Raw genomic sequence first — 17,593 nt, forward strand, 5'->3', positions numbered from 1 at the left:
GATGGAGTTGTGCCCAAAGATGAGAGGAAAATGGAAGGAATTAGTGAATCCAAAGTATAAGGATAAAAGGAAAGGAACACTGAGAGTTTTGAGTGTAGAAGAGTTGCTTGATATTTGTCATATTGTGGATACTTGGCATAAGAATCTAAACATAGGTGAAACATGTATTGATGGAGGAGTGCAAATTAGTGTGATTACTCAGGCTTTCTATTGAGTGGTTTGGCCTTTGAGTCATTGAAGGATGAAAGTTTTGAATCATGCTTGCTAATCATGCTAAAGTCAAGTGTTTAGGTATTATTCAAAATTCGGAAGTGAAGGTTCATGGAGTGTCTATGAAAATTGATTGTCATGTTATGTCAACGGGGTTGGGAGCTTTTCCACTTATATTGGATAGACCTTGGTTTAGGAAAGCAAGAGCAATTCAAGATTGGGGGAAATATATCATAATAATTTATAATCATAGGGGAGTACCAAAGAAATTTGATATGCCTTTGAGAAAGGAACTAGTGAATGAGGATGACACTGAGGAAGAAGTTAATGAAGAGAGTGATAGTTCTGATGAGGAAGATGATAGCCAGGATGAGAGTTCAAAAAGTGACTCTGATAGGGAGGTATCATCTATTGCACTTGAGTTAGTTAATTTTGAGAAAGAAGAGAAGAGAATTGAGGAAGGCTTTTTGAGTTTGTTGGAAGACCATGAGGGAGAGGGCTTAGAATCTGTAAGATTGATTGATGAAGTTGAGGGTTTGAGTTTTTTGCTTGATGAGTTGGTTGAGATTTTTTGTGATTTTGGTAGTGAGTCTTTTTTTCAAGAGAGTTTTGAGGTTATGGGTTCTCAATTTATTGTGATTTTGGTGTTAGTGTTGTTGACTTTCATGAGTCTTGTGAATTGTTTGGTGATGGTTTGAGTAGTCAGGGAGAGGCTTTTGTTTGTGGTGTTGTTGATGTTGTTTTGAGTAGACCTAACCTCATGCTTCTTGATTGTTGTATGGATGACTATATGGTTGATTTAGACAACAATGACGAATAAAAAATTTCATCTAATAGTCTTTTAGTTTTTTGAGTTCTCCTAGAGTTTTTGATGATGTTTGTGATGATTGTGATTGGGGTTTTGAGGATCCTGAGAGTGATATTGATAAGGATGTGAGAGAAAATTTCAGTAAGGCTTTGAAAAGGATTGAAATTTTCAGGAAAGAGAGATCTAATATTAAGGAGTTTGAAAAAGATTGTGAGGAGAATTGGACAATTGGGTGTTTGGATGAGGACAATGACCTAAATGTGTTGCTTGATTTTGTTGAAATTTCTTATGAGATGTTTTCTCACATTGTTTGTGAGAATGATATGGAAAAGGTTGACCATTGTGTTTGTGGAGTCAAAAATTTGAAGTCCTATGTTTTTTATTTTGAAGAGATGAGTAGTTTGGATGAATGCCTTGAAGAGGTTTTTTGTTTTGATGAGTTTTGTTAGGAGATGTCTCAATTTGTTGTGGATAATGGTATGTTTGGATATTTTTTTGGTGCTGGGAGATGTTTTTCTAGTTTTCTCTGAGATGTTTGCAAATTTTGTGGATGCAATGGATTATGGCAACATAGAAAGGATTATAATCTCATTTTCAAACAATTGTCATGTTTTTTTCTTTGGGAGGATGGGAGGGGTATGTGGATTGTTGTGGTGGGTGATGAGATGTTTTCTATTGACAGTGTGGAATGTTTTGAGAACTTTGGATTTGAAAATTTTGAGGATTTCAAAGACAAATTTGTGGATGACTTTTGTGTGTTCATTGGGGAGTTGTTCGAAAATGTGTGCCTTTGATTTTTTTCATTTTTGAGTTTGGAGAAGTCATGGATTGAGTGTTGGATTTGATTTTTGATTGGCTCATAAATGTTGCATCATTTTATGAAAAGATTGCTCCACATGAATGTTTGTAGACTAGGGAGGGCTAAATATGTCAAACATTTTTTCAAAAACTAAAAACTTCTAGAAAAATTGTAGATAGGTTTGATTTTTGATAGCTTAGATGTTTGTGTGACTATTTGTTTTGTCATGTCATAGTTGAATTTTTTATGTTTTTCTATTTTAGAAAGTATTTTTATAGTTTTGATTGGATTTTTTAGTGTGAAAACTTGATAGTCTTAATAGAGATTTGGTATTTTTTGACAATTGTAGCCAGAGTTTGCCAGTAGCCTTCCGAACATTGTGAAACAAGTAAGTTTTCTTGCCAAGACTCTTACATATCATGGGGATAATGGGTTCACCAACACTTCACGTTGCACTTGTTTTGATACACTGCACTCAGTGCACCATCATTGAGCACTAGCATGGCATGAGGCGGCTCGTTGCAGGTATATATAGTTTTTTGCATGCACCAGAGATGGGATATACATCACCAAGTTAGGAGCCTCTAGTTGAGTGGGTAAGATGGTTGGGTGAGTTTGAGGGTCGTTAAGGACATTTCCAATTATGAGATGTGTTGTTTTCATTTGGTCAACATATTGAGGACCATCATCTTTTTGAGCGATAGTGAGATTTTGGGTGGGCGGAGTGGAGTATGACATTTTCTTGATGAGCTTTGAGAGGTGAGGATAAGAATTAATTCTAATCAAGGAACTATGTTTGCATTTTGCATGACATATGAGCACATGTAGATAGGCTAGGCACAAATTCTTTGGTGCATCTATATTTTTGTGTGGAAGAATTGCTTGAATGGTTGTATATCATGGATTTGACATTGCCTATTTTTGCGAATCATGAATGATTAGGCATGAAGTTATATTTCCAAGCATACTTTGTTGCTAAGACACATCACATGAAATTGATAATAGGAGGAGAAATGGAGATTCTTATCAAAAGAGTATTGGCAGGTGCTATGAAGGAAAGAAGTTTGAAGAAAGTATCAATGACAAGCTATGGAAGAGATTTTGAAGTGTGTTTCTATGCATTGGGAATCCATGTTATTGATGCGGAGAGAAAAGCATGGAGTGAAGGAGTCAAGAGGAGGAGATTGATAGGTGGCCAAGGAGTCTAACAGAGAGGCATAACAATAGTGTTGGAGCTATATATATAGCTCACCCTATCTAGAGTAGGTCTCACATGTATATATGTAGATTGTGATCAATATGATATAGTCTTTGGGAGTGTATATGATGTGTCTCTTCTCTTCCTCACACATCTCTACATATCTTCTCTCTCTACATCTTCACAATTAGAGGTGAGTGGCACTTTGGAGCAACAACCTCTAAAGAAGACGAGAGTTCTTTAGAGGAGAGAGCCATGGTAGCTAGCACCATCCCTTATTCCACGTGTTGAAGGCTAAATGTCTTGATTTAATGTAATTGGGGAGATTATAGCTATGGATATTGAGCTTGTAGATATGGCACACTGTGTGGAGCTTCAGCTACAAAGCATGCACTGAATGCCATTTGGGAGAGTTGCTATGAACATACCGTCAAAATTATGGAAAAGGAATGCTTGGATGGTGAACACACAGAAAAACCTATAGTGAGACTTTGCCGCTTACGCAACTTTGCCAAGGTGATAGCCAACGCTAGTTTCGAATATGCATAGAGGTTTACTAACAGCACATGTAGCCAAGTATTACTTGTATCTCTACTTCCTCCTCGAAAGGAAGATTAGAACGATGTTGTCCTGGGGGGATTTTAAATTATCTACCATGCTCCAAAGTTGCTTGTAGAGCCCCACTATGATTCCAAGGATGTCTCTTAGTTCCCTACTTTAGAGACTGTCCTGCAAGGCCAGAAGGTTGATATATCCTAAGCAACAATGACGCTGATCTAGTCTTGTAGAAACTGATGGATAAAGAGAAGAAAGAGCTGAATGCATAGTCACCATGGAGTACACTCTAGCATGAAATACGCTGAGACAAGGTAGCAACTAGAGATAGCAAGATAGGAAGCAATCGCAAAACTACGCTATGACTGGCAAGGTAGTGATTTTCTGGAAACAGGCAAAACAACATATTCCAGAACCTCGACGATGGATAGAAATGATGGCAGGAATGAAGACGTGCAGAGGTTCAATGGCGTACTAAAATGTATTAATGGCAAACGTTGTTGATTTTTGGTCGACATGGCAGTCGAGCAATGCCGATGCTGTATTCCATGGATCGCCGGGAAGATGGTAACATTTTTGCAGTATCGATACAAGCTATGGCAGCTGCTGATCTACACACAATGGTGGCATTCTAAACACGATGATAATGGCAATTCCAAAAAATCAGGGCATTAAAATACTTGGTTTAATAGCTTAAAGCTATTCATAAGGTCTTTAGCCTTTAAGGGCTTTTACCTTTGGCAAAAACAATTAGGCTTTTAGTCTTGAAGTAAAAGCAATGCATTAAAAAGCCTTAGGTTTTTTGGGAAGCAAAAAGCCAAAACACAATATATATGTGTATTGAAAAACTATATAAGAGAGGGAAGAGAAGAGCCCTTGCCTTGCCCTACTCCTTGCATTGAAGTTTGTAATTTGAGTGAGGACCCAGCTCGTGTTTTATACATCGGGGAGGGGAGGAGGGGAAGGAGAGACATGTTAACCCCACTTTGAGAAAAGCAAAAAGACAATTAAAATAATGCAAAAGGCAAAGTGGAAGAAGGCGGTCTTTGATTGAAGAAATAGGAGGAAAAAAGGCCAAAAGCTCAAGGATAACCTTAAAAGTTCAGGTCAAGTGCAAAAGAGGAAAGATACATTTTGAATGCAAAGACACACCCTGAATTTTTGTAAGAGAGCATCAGGCTCCCTCCTATGCAATTTGTAAATGTAGATGGGCATGGGTGAAGAAACAATGTAAATAGGAAGGGAATAGGGAAAGAGAACCTAGGCTAAAAAGGCTAGTCATGTAGAAAAGGGATGGGTATCCAAAGGGGATAAGGGCTTGTAAAAAAGGTAAAAAGTGAATCAAGAAGTTCATTCTTGTGTGTGTTCAAAAGTAGCTCTCTTATTCTTGTTGTTGTTGCTTGCTTGAGCTTCTGTTTGAGAGAGGGAGTGAGTGTGGGAGGGTGAGGGACTTTGGTGGAGAAGCTCCCCATCTTCTCCTCTCTTCTTCTTCTTCTCTTATCTTCTCTTCTCCTGTCTTATCTTACGTGCAGCAATGGAGCTTGGAGCTTAGAGCTTGAGTATGGAGCTTGCTTGAGCTTACACCTTGGATCATGGAGCTACCAAATTTCTTGAGGGAGGAGGCAACTCAATCGAGCATGGAGGTGAGCTCACTTTACATGTAGGTATGAGAGAGCACACGGCTATGTTATAGATAGCCATTGCACTTGGCTTGAAACGCTTGAAGCAAGAAGCGGTCCGTGGGTCTTAGTGGTTGAGTGAGAGATGATGAGAAAGCTTGCATTGCGATGCAAACTACCTTTCAGCTAAGTACATGGATCCTAGATCTAGACCCTGTGCCAATTGTGGTAGGTTTGTTACCGAGGTGCCGATTGCCATACTCACAGCCATACAATCAGCCTTACTAGCTAGGAAATAGATCGCAACTCTTCCAAAGGGGAGCTCCAAGTCTAGCTCTCCCGACATTAAATGATTCAAAGCGAGCTATCCCTAGAATGGATATCAACCCCACATGGATACCTAGACCACCTAGACTCATCGTGAACCATCCACCAAGCAACACTCTAATACATAACATAAAGGAGTCGAACAGGGATGAAGCATATGTGAACCCTTACGTCTCATATGATGAAGATGATAATCCCAACTTGATGGATTTTAGACCATTTTTGGTGATGGCATTGGGTAGGGGAAGAGGTAGAGGTCTAGGAGGACAGAACCAGGAACCCATTGTATGATGAACTTGTGGTCCAAGACACATCTCATATCAATGCCCCAAAGGGGAGCAAGCCAATTGAGACAAGGTTGACCTGAGATGCCCTGAGTGTGGGATCACACACCTGTATGCCAAGTGCCCTAAGCAAAAACCTTCCATTAGTTTAGCCGCCATGCTATTCGTACCATTGAGAATGTTTGGAGTTGAAACACTTGATGGCAAAGCCATGCCAATTTCAATGAATGCCATGACTCGCATAGGCAAAGTAGATTGGTATTTCATTACCAGGACCTAGCAACCTCAATACAACTTCAATAGGGAAGAAAAGGCATAGAAAAGGGAAAAAGAGGGTTGAGACAAAGATTATTCTTAAGATAGATAGTGCCACCACATCACCAAAGGGGAAGCAAGTCACGGATGTAGAAGTAGAGACATCTGCTCCTAAGTCAGTAGAAAAGGGAAGTGCCAAGATTGGAGAATATCCTAATCCGAGGTACCAATTAGAAGTGGTTGATGAGGTCAAGGAGTGGGTGAGAGAAGCCCAAGTGCACCTAAAGGATGCAAAACCCATTACCAAAGATGAGATTGATGAGATCTCTAGCATGAGCACACCAATCTTGCCTACTCGGTTAAAATCAAGAGATGCATCTTCACCCCACATAGCACCGTATAGACAGACCCTAGATGCCATAGGTAGGCAAACTACCCAAGATCATTGGTAAAAGAGTGTATAGAGCCTAACAAAAAGTAAGTGGTTGGCAATTTTCTCACAACGTTGATATCACCCACTGTGACCCTACCTCTAGGAGGGTTGCTTAGGAAGAACCGATGCTCTCACAAGGGTTGAAGCAGTGGGTAGAACAACATGATGAGCTTGGAGTGACCGACCTACCAAACCATGGCGCAAATACACAGAGACCTAGCTTGACCTTAAACTCTGTGCCTAAGTCCTTATACATGAATGCATTTTGGGAAGGCATGGAAATACATGTAGCTATACCGGTCATAGCATTAGGGGATGCAACATGAAAGAGAATCATAGACACACGAGTAGGAGTCAGTGTACTCAATCATGGAGTCCTACAAGCTTGGGGTAGCCCACATATGGAGAATGCAAGGTCTAACATCATGCTGGCAAAGGGAATGAAAGTTAGGTCATTTGGGGCTGTTGTGAAAGATTGGCCCCTGAAGATAGTGGGATTCTAGTTCTCAGTGAACTTCATAGTCATGAAGGGAGTTGACTACGACATCATATTATATTGACCTTGGATGTGAAAAGCACGAGTGATAGAAGATTGGCACAATGGTCTCATGTTCTTGGACAGCAAAGTGGAGGCTGTAAGAGTCGAGATGGATACTTGAAAACCCATGCCATTCAACCTAGACACCATATCTGCTATCCTAAAAGAAGACTCACATATTAGGAACTCTTACGTGCCACTAGCAAAATATATCTCTTTCCCCAAGGATGAGTGGGAATGGATGCATGCGCTAGCCACCATTGACCTACCATTATCAGATGACAAAGAGGATTATAAGTAGGCTACAAGAATAGTCAATGAGTCCCATAAAGCCACAACATCTAAACTACCAAAGAGTAAGACATCAGAAGTGGTACCGCTTTGCATGATGGGCACGAGCCCTAGCACACAACCAACACCTCTCCCTTTTCACATTCCATCTAACAAAATCAAACCCCAGGGGACCCTTGAATACCTGACAAGAGGGTTGGCAGGTAACCCAGCTAAATCTCAAACCCATTAAGGATCTCATGGACGAGCCGAAGTGGCAGTGGACCAAAGTGCACAACTTGAACGTGATGTAAAATTGGGCATTGATGATAAATGGATGAGAAGAGGGTTGAGGCTAGAAGCCTAGGAGATGGATGAGCACTCTAAAGATAATGATTTGGGTGATGATTATGAAGACTTCTACTCTACAAGTAAAGAAAGTGAGGAAGAGGCCGAGACAATAGAATATGACTGGAATGACCAAGTTATTGAATAGATACGAGTGGACTCCAAGCCCGGAAAAGCCAATGTCTTTGGGATCAAAAGAGGAGTTGTCATAATAAAATGTGATCATACTTGGTTGGGACCACCTAGGGGTGATAGACTACAAGCAAGCATGATTAGTTCAACCAAGTGTACCACACATCTCCTTAAAATATAATCAACTTTAGAGCTGCAACCCCCTAAGGAAACTCCTTCTTCTAGTGAAGGTTGTGAGTTCGACTCTAAGACAAAAGTGAGCTCAAAGAGTGACCCAAAAATGCCCTGACCACCTAAGGCCAAATTCACCAAAGGGGACCTAACCTCCCTGTCTACCTAAGGCGCAGGTGGTTGAAGGAGGACAAGAGGAAGCAAACAAAGGGATTGGAAGCCAAAGAGCAGTTGAAGCCCTAAGACCTACCTAAGAACTTCATGAAGTTCAAAAAGGGCAATAGCATAGTGATCTTGTTAGGAGCTAAAAGGCAAGGAAAAGTTGCAAATGAGTCAATAGAAGGGCATGCTAAGGTTAAGGAACCCAACTTGATAGGAGGAGGGGAAAAGTCTCGAACTATGTTCATTGTTGACGACCTGACTAAGCAAGAGGAGGTTGATCTCATTGCTCTTATGTGATAGTATATAGATGTATTCTCTTGTTCCTTTGATGAACTCAAAGGAGTCAATCCGAGGGTCCTAACCCATAACATCTTGATGACTCCTAATGCAACACCCGTTAAGTAGTGGCCATACTCGATGAATCCAAAGCATGCACACGCCATCAAGGATATAGATAAGATATTGAAGGTCCGATTCATCTACAAAATCGAGCACACGGAGTGTGTATCACCCATAGTTATTGACCTGATGAAGAATAATGAAAAGATTTGAGTGTGCATAAACTATAAAAAAGTCAATGCTACGAGACAAAGAGAGATAACTATCAACTAGCTTACATTAAGCACATGCTCGAGAGAGTAGTAGGAAGAGAGGCCTACAATTTCCTGGATGGCTTCTTAGGTTATAAACAAGTGTAGGTGTACCCTAACCATAGGCATAAAACAACATTTGCAATGGAATGCCATGTGTTTGCCTATATAGTCATGCCATTCGAGATGATGAATGCACTAGCTACCTTTCAGCGTCTCATGTGTGCCAAAGTTCAAGGACATGCTTAGACAAGAATTGGAGGTGTTTGTTGACAATCTATGTGTTCACTCCAGGAGGCAATACCTAGATAAACGTCATGCAGTCTTTGGGCAGTGTAGGCTATATGACCTCTCCTTTAACCCCTTGAACTTCTAGTTCTAGGTTAAACATGGATGTATCCCCGAGGGCACGTGGTGTCTAAGAACAACAGTGCCACTGACTTCTCCAAAATCAAAGTCATTGTCAATTTTCCACCACCCACGAACTATAAGGGAGTTCAATGCTTCTTGGGACACACAAGATACTATCGATGATTCATTTTGTACTATGCATTGAGTGCTAGACCCCTTTACAAATTGTTGATCATATTTGAGTGGACCAAGGAATGCCAATGTGCCTACAAGAAACTAAAAAAGGCTCTCATGAGAGCATACCGACTCTACGAGCTCTAGATTAGAACATAACCATCCACGTACACATTGATGTCTTGAAGTTCACTGTGGGAGCTATTTTGTGGCAACCTAGTGAAGATAATCTCCATTTTCCAATGAGCTATTGCAAAGGGAAGGCCTAGCCATAGTATTCACTGTAAAGAAGTTTTGTCATTACCTTTTGGCTATACCTTTTGTCTTCTTAGTTGACCATCAATCGTTGCTTTATCTCGTGATGAACAAACCTTGCACTATAGGGCATATAGCTAGGTGGTTACTTCTACTTCTAGAATTTGACTTCTTTGTGATTGTATGCAAGGATAAGCAACATTACATGGCAGACCATATATCCTATATACCCACATGAGAAGCTTCTTGTTGGACAAGGCATCGTAGATGACTTTCTCGATGCACAACTATTTAGCATGTCCAATGAGAGAGACATAGCTAGTTCCGATCTAATGCTATATTGGGTATATGACATAGTCCAAGTCCTAGAGCATCAATTTCTTGAGAGATCTATAGAGAAGGATAGGTAAAGTGTCTTATCCTTAAGATTCAACCCTATAAGTTAATTTTTGGCCAGCTCTATAAACTAGGATAGGATGGGTTATTGTGAAGATGCATATGTGAGCATAAAATGCATGAGGTTCTTGTTGAAGCACATGGTTAAATTACTAGAGGACACTTCAACAGAGACACTATAGCATGCAAGGTGTTGTAATCTCAACTATGGTGGCCCATCCTATTTTGGGATGCTACTAAGTTTGTGAAGCATTGTGACAAATGTGAAAGGACCAAAGTACCCATCCGTAAGGACAAGATGGAGTGACCCGGGTAATATAATGACAATCCTTTGAAAAGTAGAGGATCGACTTTATTGGACCAATCAACCTTGTAGCGTAGTACTCACAAGTAAAGTACATCATTGTAGCGATGAATTATCTCACAAAATGGGTCAAAGCTACGGCCACCACCAAAAGAAATGACACTGTCTACATTCTTGATTATCCATAGAAAATCATTGCCATACTACCCTCAAGCTAACGGTCAGGCAAAATCCATGAACAAAATCCTAGTGAATGTACTGACTAAGGTAGTTCTACCTCACGTAGTGATTGGGATAATAAACTCATAGCAATGCTATGGGCCTATAGAACAGCCTACAAGACAGTCGTAGGGCAAACACCATTCAAGATTATCTACAAGAACAAAGCGATTGTGCCAATAGAATTTTTCATTCCAAGATCGAGAGTGGGAGTACAAGAGAGATGGGATGGAAAGCAGGCATGGATGGAATGCCTAATGGAGCTAGAATGCCTTGTTGAGACCGACTCCTAGCTACCCATGCGCTAATCTATGAAAAGGAAAGACATAAGAGCTTGTTTGACAAACATGTCAAACAACATGACTTTGAGCAAGGTGACCTAGTGCTATTGTGCTTTGTAAAGGGCCATAAGAAAAAGATGAAGTTGAGAGGATAGGGGCCTTTCAAGGTCTGCAAATTTAGTCGAAATGGTGACCTAGAGCTTGAGACCCTAGAACGAGAGGGCATAGGATTGTTCAATGGTAGTCATCTCAAGAAGTACTACCCTTCAATGCATCCACTGCATGAGCCTCCAATGCTAGAACTCCATGTGAACATAAGAGTTTCCATTATCACCGAGATATAGGACGAAGATGAGGAAGTGCTAGACCCGCCTACCTATGCATATTAGTGAACTAAGAAGACACACCTCTTTGATGCACCTATTGAGGAGGGAGCTAACTTTAATATTCCTACACACGACCATTAGATCCTCATTGGCTAGCCCCAACTGCAGCTTACTAACGCTAAACTCAACCCATTTGGGGGACAATCATACTCACTTTTGGGGAAGTGAAAAATAGCATTGTCTATCGAGAGTGAAAGCCTACCTATGATCTTTTATGTGATGCCTAACACTAAGATTGTTGGTAAGGAATCACTGCTAGGATGCACATTCAAAAAACAAGCACATTGCCTTGTTGTCTATGACTCATAGTTTACTCGGTAAAGGAACCAAGCGCAAAGCCTAAGGAGGGGGGTTAGGACTTGTCCCACCCTACCAAAAAAAAATGGTCGCAACCCAAGGGAGCCACGTGTTAAAATATTGAGGATGCATGCTAAGGTGGATCATTGATGAGCAAACAGACAATCGTAATGAGGCGTAAGTAATGACAAAGAAGAAAAACTAATATTACTCTAGCATAATGCAAGTACAATTGAATGAGAATGATTGATCAAATGAGTGTAGGGATGAGTTCCTTTTATAGGCTTACAATAGATGGTATTAGTATAGGTGGAGAAAGGTGGAAAGGGACCATGGTATTCACCAACTATGGTAAACCATGTATACATGTCCTAGTCTAAGGCTTTATTTGCAATGTGTTTCTTTTCCTTGTTGTTCCTTACTACAAAGAGGCTATAGTGGATGTGGTTGCACATTTCTCAACACCTCTCCTCAATCACAACCAAGAAAGACACTGAGTATACAGAGGTTGTCATGAATAGAACCTTGCTAAGTGTAGGCATGGATAGAAACAACCATATAAAGCTAGAGGTTGTCACAAGGCCTCACTAAGTGTATAGAGACTGTAGCATGCAAAGGTTACATGAGGAGTACAAGAGCTTATGGTAAGAACATTTGGCAAGTACACATTTAAAACCTAAAAAAGTCTATGAAAAAATGAGCTAAAAGTTGGGGCGGGTGGTGAGTCCTATCCTTTTGTTATTGGGTGTCTTCTTCTTCTTCTTCTCCATTTTTGTCTTCATCTTCTTTGACTGATGCAAGACATGCTCTTTGAGATCTTTTCCTAGCATGAAAGAACTTCTCAATATGCCCAATTTTCTTACAAAAATCACAAACTATGCTCTTCTTCCCTTTGTCCCACATAGAGGAGTTGTTGGTCTTCTCTCAGAGTGCATGTTTCTCCCTTGTTGTTGATCTTGTTTTCCTCTTCAAGGAGAGAGGATTTGATATCCATAAGCTTCAGCTTTGGCATGTTGATTAATGTGGTAGACACGTTATCATACTCAAGTGGAAGACTTTTGAGAAGTACTCCATGCAAATGTCTTCATCCATCTTCAAGTTGATTCCTGCAAGTTGTGTCAACAAGCTTTCCATATAATTCAAATGAGTTTCAAGTGAGGTACTACTTTTCATGTCAAGCCTAAAAAATTCAATTGGTAAGCCATATTTGGAGAAGGATTTTGAGTGAGCTCCAAACACGGTTTCTAATAGATCTCATGTTGCTTGAGAGGTTTCACAATCATTAACATGATTAATGTAGTTGTCATCAAGTTTGAGTTTGATAATAGCTTGAGCCTTATCATCATTTTTATCCCATATGACTAAGAGTGCATCTTCCCTTGGTTTCTTCTCTTGATCACTTGTGATTGAGCAGAAGCCTTTCTTCTCATCAGGAACAATTTGATCCTAGTTTGCCATATGTGGAACTTGACACTATTAAATCGGCATAAGGGTGAAACTTTGCCCATTTTGTTGGCAAGAGCAAAAACACAACTAGCTGCCTGTAGACCAACTCAACTTGGCACTCCCAATGTCCCAAGAGCTCCACAAGAAAAACCTAGCACATCACCTAAGCTCCAAGACTAACCCATTGCATAAGTGGCCACTAAATGCTCTATTGACCAATCAGCCAAGATGGCATCCATTCCTAAGTTATTAAGTCCATCCAAAACCCAACCTCCCATACGTCTCACACTCTCCTATGAGCGCAAATCTATCCTTACACTGGCTTAGAATCTAGCCAATAATATGGGGGACAACTTAGTCACCTATATTAGATGATTGGATGCTACCTTCACCACTCTAACCAGCAACTATGAAGGGCTGGACTCATGGCTCCTCAGGGAGCCATTGAGAGCAGATGTGTGCTCCTTGCCATGCACCTGGGAAGAATCTGAACTCATGTTTGTCAAGTTTTCCATGGTAACTTAGGAATTGATCGCCATAGAAATCTCTTGAGAGCAAGCTCACACCCAATGATTAATCGCATCCTATAGTAAGAGCAAAGTCTCTGCAACAAGCCAAAACCTAGAAGAGCTAAAAAACCTAGTGACCTCTTGCTCTTCTTTTGTATGCAAATGGTATGCCCTTCATCTCTAATGGCAACAAGAGGGCTGCCAAATTATGACTAATGTTGTCGAACAAAGACGGGCAATGAAAACCTCGGAGTAGGACCCAACCTATACGGCTCCTACCTCTTTTAGAGTATTGGCTATTGGTCACAAAAAGGACCATTAGAAGACCACATCATGAACCACCCCTATTTCGATCCAATCTTAGAACTGAATATTGCTATCAGGATGAACTTTGATGACTTTCTCACTAATGTCCCGCCACTTGCTTTTTGCAAGCCATCCTAATCTAGAAGCTTTTTTAACTTTTTCAAATTTTTTACAATAAATAATATTAAATATAGGCTAAAATTATCCAAAAAACTAGTATTTTTGGATAATCCATGCAACTCACACTAGTACTATTAGCTCAGATCACATTGACTCTCTAGATCAATAGAGAAGTCGGATGATGATGCATTCCATACTTTTTCACACCGTGTCCTCATAACATCATGACATCCACCCCCTTTGAACCTGCACATCCTCTGATATGTGCCAAAATCCTAGTTGCCACTGGATTCTGAGTCCTCCTCATCCTCTGCAACCATATTCTTTACCTCTTCATCTTCCATATCTTCCCGGCTAGCCCCTATATCAGGACCATTATTTTCTTCCAATTTTGGCAACTCATAGGTAGTAGATTCTCACCTTTTGAATAATTTGATTCTTTTCCCTACTACTAGAATTTTGATGGCTGTCTCATCTAGCTCATTTAATGCATAAGTAGCATTATCAAACACCTATCTTACCACATAGGGTCCAAACCATCTTTGGGAAACTTTACACATGGCACTATGCTGGTTATCTAAAAAGCTATCATAAACCAATACCCAATCCCCATCTTGTATGATTCTTGGTCTCACTCTATGTCTTTTGTCAAACCATTTCTTGTTTTGTATCCCTACTGCCCTTAACTTTGCAGTTGCTGCCTCTATGTCTTCTAACTTTCTTTCCAATTGTCTAATGTGTAAGGCCAACAACTCCTCTCGATTCAACTCCTCTTCCCAAGGTAGCACACTCCATGTGACTGTCCTCTCTTCTATCGGCATGATAGGTTTTTGACCATACATCAACTCTGCAGGCATATATCCTATAAAACACTATGAGTTGTTCTGTCAACAACCCACAAAGCATAAGGGAGCAATCGTGGCCACTCTTTTATCTTCTTTCCACATGCTTTTGCCAATGCCTTCACAATAGGTGGATGACCTCTTTCACTTTTTCCATTTCCTTTAGGGTTATAAGCTGAAGTTAAAGCAAGCTTTATCCCCAACCATGCAAAGAAATCATGAGCTTCATCTGCATCCAGCTCACCCCTATTTGTTGTAATTTTTCCCACACAGCCATATCGACAAAAGATCTCTTCTAAGAGAAAAGTACATACGAAATTTGTTGTCTTAGTACATAGAGCTCTCCCTTCCACTTCATTAGTCAATTCTTCATGAGAAAACACAAGATACCTCATTTTCCAAAGACCTATAGGCATTGTCACCAAATCCACCACCCACTTAAAATGAAGAAACAATGGATATGTGGGTTGCAATCCATCTCGATGTCTCAAAGTTGAATACATTTGACATGTCATACATGTTTCCACAAAGTGAGCAACATTCTTATACATACCCTGCCACCAATATCTTTCTTTGATCTTTGTAAAAGTACCCCAAACACCTCTATGACTAGCCCATAAGCTTTCATGAAATTCTTGCATAACAGTTACTTGTGAAGCTCTATCACTCAAAAATCACAATGGCATACCCTGTTTCTTTTTAGCATGTTTCCATAAGTATCCATCTTTTAAGAAATATCCATAGGCTTTCCTCTTGATCTTCTTAAACTCCTCATCTGACCATTCATCTCTCTTTGTTAATGTATTGAGATATTGACCAATTCTCAGTCACTATCCTGCATATTTGTCTTCCATAACCACTTTTGCACAAGATACAAAACATCTAAAGTATCTTCTCTTTGTTGTCCAAGCTTTTGTTAATGCTGTAGCAACACCTTGCATTGCTAAATTCACTCTTGCAACATCATTTTCAGCCATAAGAAAGTCATCTTCTTCCTCCTCATCCATCATCCCATTTTCATTCTCATAACGTGCTCGAGATAACATGTCTGCCCACTGGGTTATCTCTTCCTACAATATGTTGAAATTCAAGGTTCAAAGATTTGATGTATGCAATCTACCGGAGCATAGCAATGTCCGGAGTAGCACAACTAGTAATCATACCCAATATCCGCAAACAATCGGTCTCAATGACTACATGAGCACCCATAAAATACTCCTTATCACATTTAAGGGCTGTCACAATTCACCATAATTCTCTTTTTACATGTGCATATCTTCTCTGTCGTTCAGTCAATACTTTTGCGCCAAAGTGTATTGCATATCTTTGCGCTTCCTCATCATCTTGCCGAATTTCCAATCCAATCCCGATTGGGCTTGTATCAACAGTAATAATGATAGGCTTTCCATGTGAATAGTCAACCTTTCTCAACGTAGGAGCAGATTTTAAGAGTTGCTTCAATTTCTTCATTGCTTTTTGATGCTTCCTTTCCCAATGACCTTTCCTTAGAAGCTAATAAAGAGCATCGGCTACATGTGCAAAGTGAGGAATCCATATCAAATAGAACACACATGCACCCAAGAATCTATACACCTTTGATACATTTGTGCATACATCTTGCATTCTATCAATCCCATCTATTTTTGCTGGTGATGGCCTTCGCCCATAAGGCCCACACATATACCCAACAATCAAAAACCTCTTCAACTCCAAAGATAAACTTTTGTCTAGAAATAGTTAAATGCACCTCTTCTAGACGTGTCAAAATCCTCTCACAATCCACAATATGGTCTGCAACAAACTGTTTGCATCCATGAGGATCCATCTCTTCATTCTTTTCATCCACTACACACCCTTTTATTGGAACATCATCCAAGAAGGGCACTGAATTTGTTGCACGCTGCGGGAGAGTACACATCCGTACTAACCCCAAGGGAGTCCTCATGGTTGTGATATCCCTGCTTTCAATTGCAAGCTGAAACTAATTATACCCCGATTAAAGATCACCCAAAGAATAGATCGCTCTGCCTGCAAAAGCCTCTGCAAATTCATCAACCATAGGACCTGCACCCACATTTCTTATGGTCACTGTATTGACCGGTTGCATGTCTTGAATAAATCTCAAAGCCCCATTCTTTTTGGGCACAGTAAACCAACGATTTGAGTACGGGGCTGAAGAAGGCTCCAAGATCTTCATGCAAATCTTTTCATTTAGCAAATCCATCAGCTTTGGCAAGTAAGCTTTAGGCACTGGAATAGGCCTCAAGTTCCATGGTTCATGTGGTACAGTAAATATGACCATAGGAGAGATAACATTTTGGATCCACACAACCTATTTCACTTGGCTGAAATGCAAATGCCTTCCCATGTCTAGCCAACATGTGCATAAAACAGTCTCTCTCATCAGGCAAAATAAACCCTTCTACACCAACTTTCAATTCCTATAATGTTTCAGATGTAAACTGATGACCTATATCTTTAAGATCCCATAAGCTTGGCTGCCTTGACACTTCTTCATACATACCCTCACTCTATGGTGGAAGTGGCAAAGTAATTGGTTTCACCTTTTTGTCAACTATCTTGTACTTTGTCTCCACAAGTGCTTCAGCCCATTGTAATCCTTCCTACTAAGCAAACAATGCTATAACATCATACATATCCAAAGAACATACTGACAACTCTTTGTTTTCAGTCTCATTTTCTGCATGTATAGTTGCTGAAATTTCAGCCATAGTATCAGTAATATTCAACCCATAAAAGATGCTTGAAATGCCATCATTTTCAGCTAAAAATACCAATGCTCTCAGTTTCTTAGTAGCGTGTTTCGTAGATATGCATTCAACCCTACATACAGCTTCCATAGGTTTAAACCAACATGAATTGTTTGCTGTAAACTGAGAATTACCAATAGTAAATACATGCTTCATTTCATCAAAGGCAAGTACACCCACTGAATAGCACTACTGTAGCCCCGCATTACAGTAGTGCTTAATGAAAATGGAGGTCTT

The 17,593-nt window shown here is 40.1% G+C and overlaps 1 protein-coding gene across 1 annotated transcript in view; it reads left to right on the forward strand.

Moving 5' to 3' along the window:
- Positions 1-485: 485 nt before the first annotated feature.
- LOC148030713 (uncharacterized) overlaps positions 486-17,593 on the forward strand; it is a 114,304-nt gene continuing 97,196 nt past the window's right edge. The window contains exon 1 of the mRNA XM_087687409.1: positions 486-611. Coding sequence (XP_087543535.1) covers positions 486-611 — 126 coding nt within the window. The remainder of the gene's footprint in view (positions 612-17,593) is intronic.

This window comes from Lygodium microphyllum, chromosome 10, assembly GCF_053477565.2.
Source record: "Lygodium microphyllum isolate KBCC chromosome 10, Lygodium_microphyllum_v1.1.10, whole genome shotgun sequence".
NCBI classification, from domain to species: Eukaryota; Viridiplantae; Streptophyta; class Polypodiopsida; order Schizaeales; family Lygodiaceae; genus Lygodium; species Lygodium microphyllum.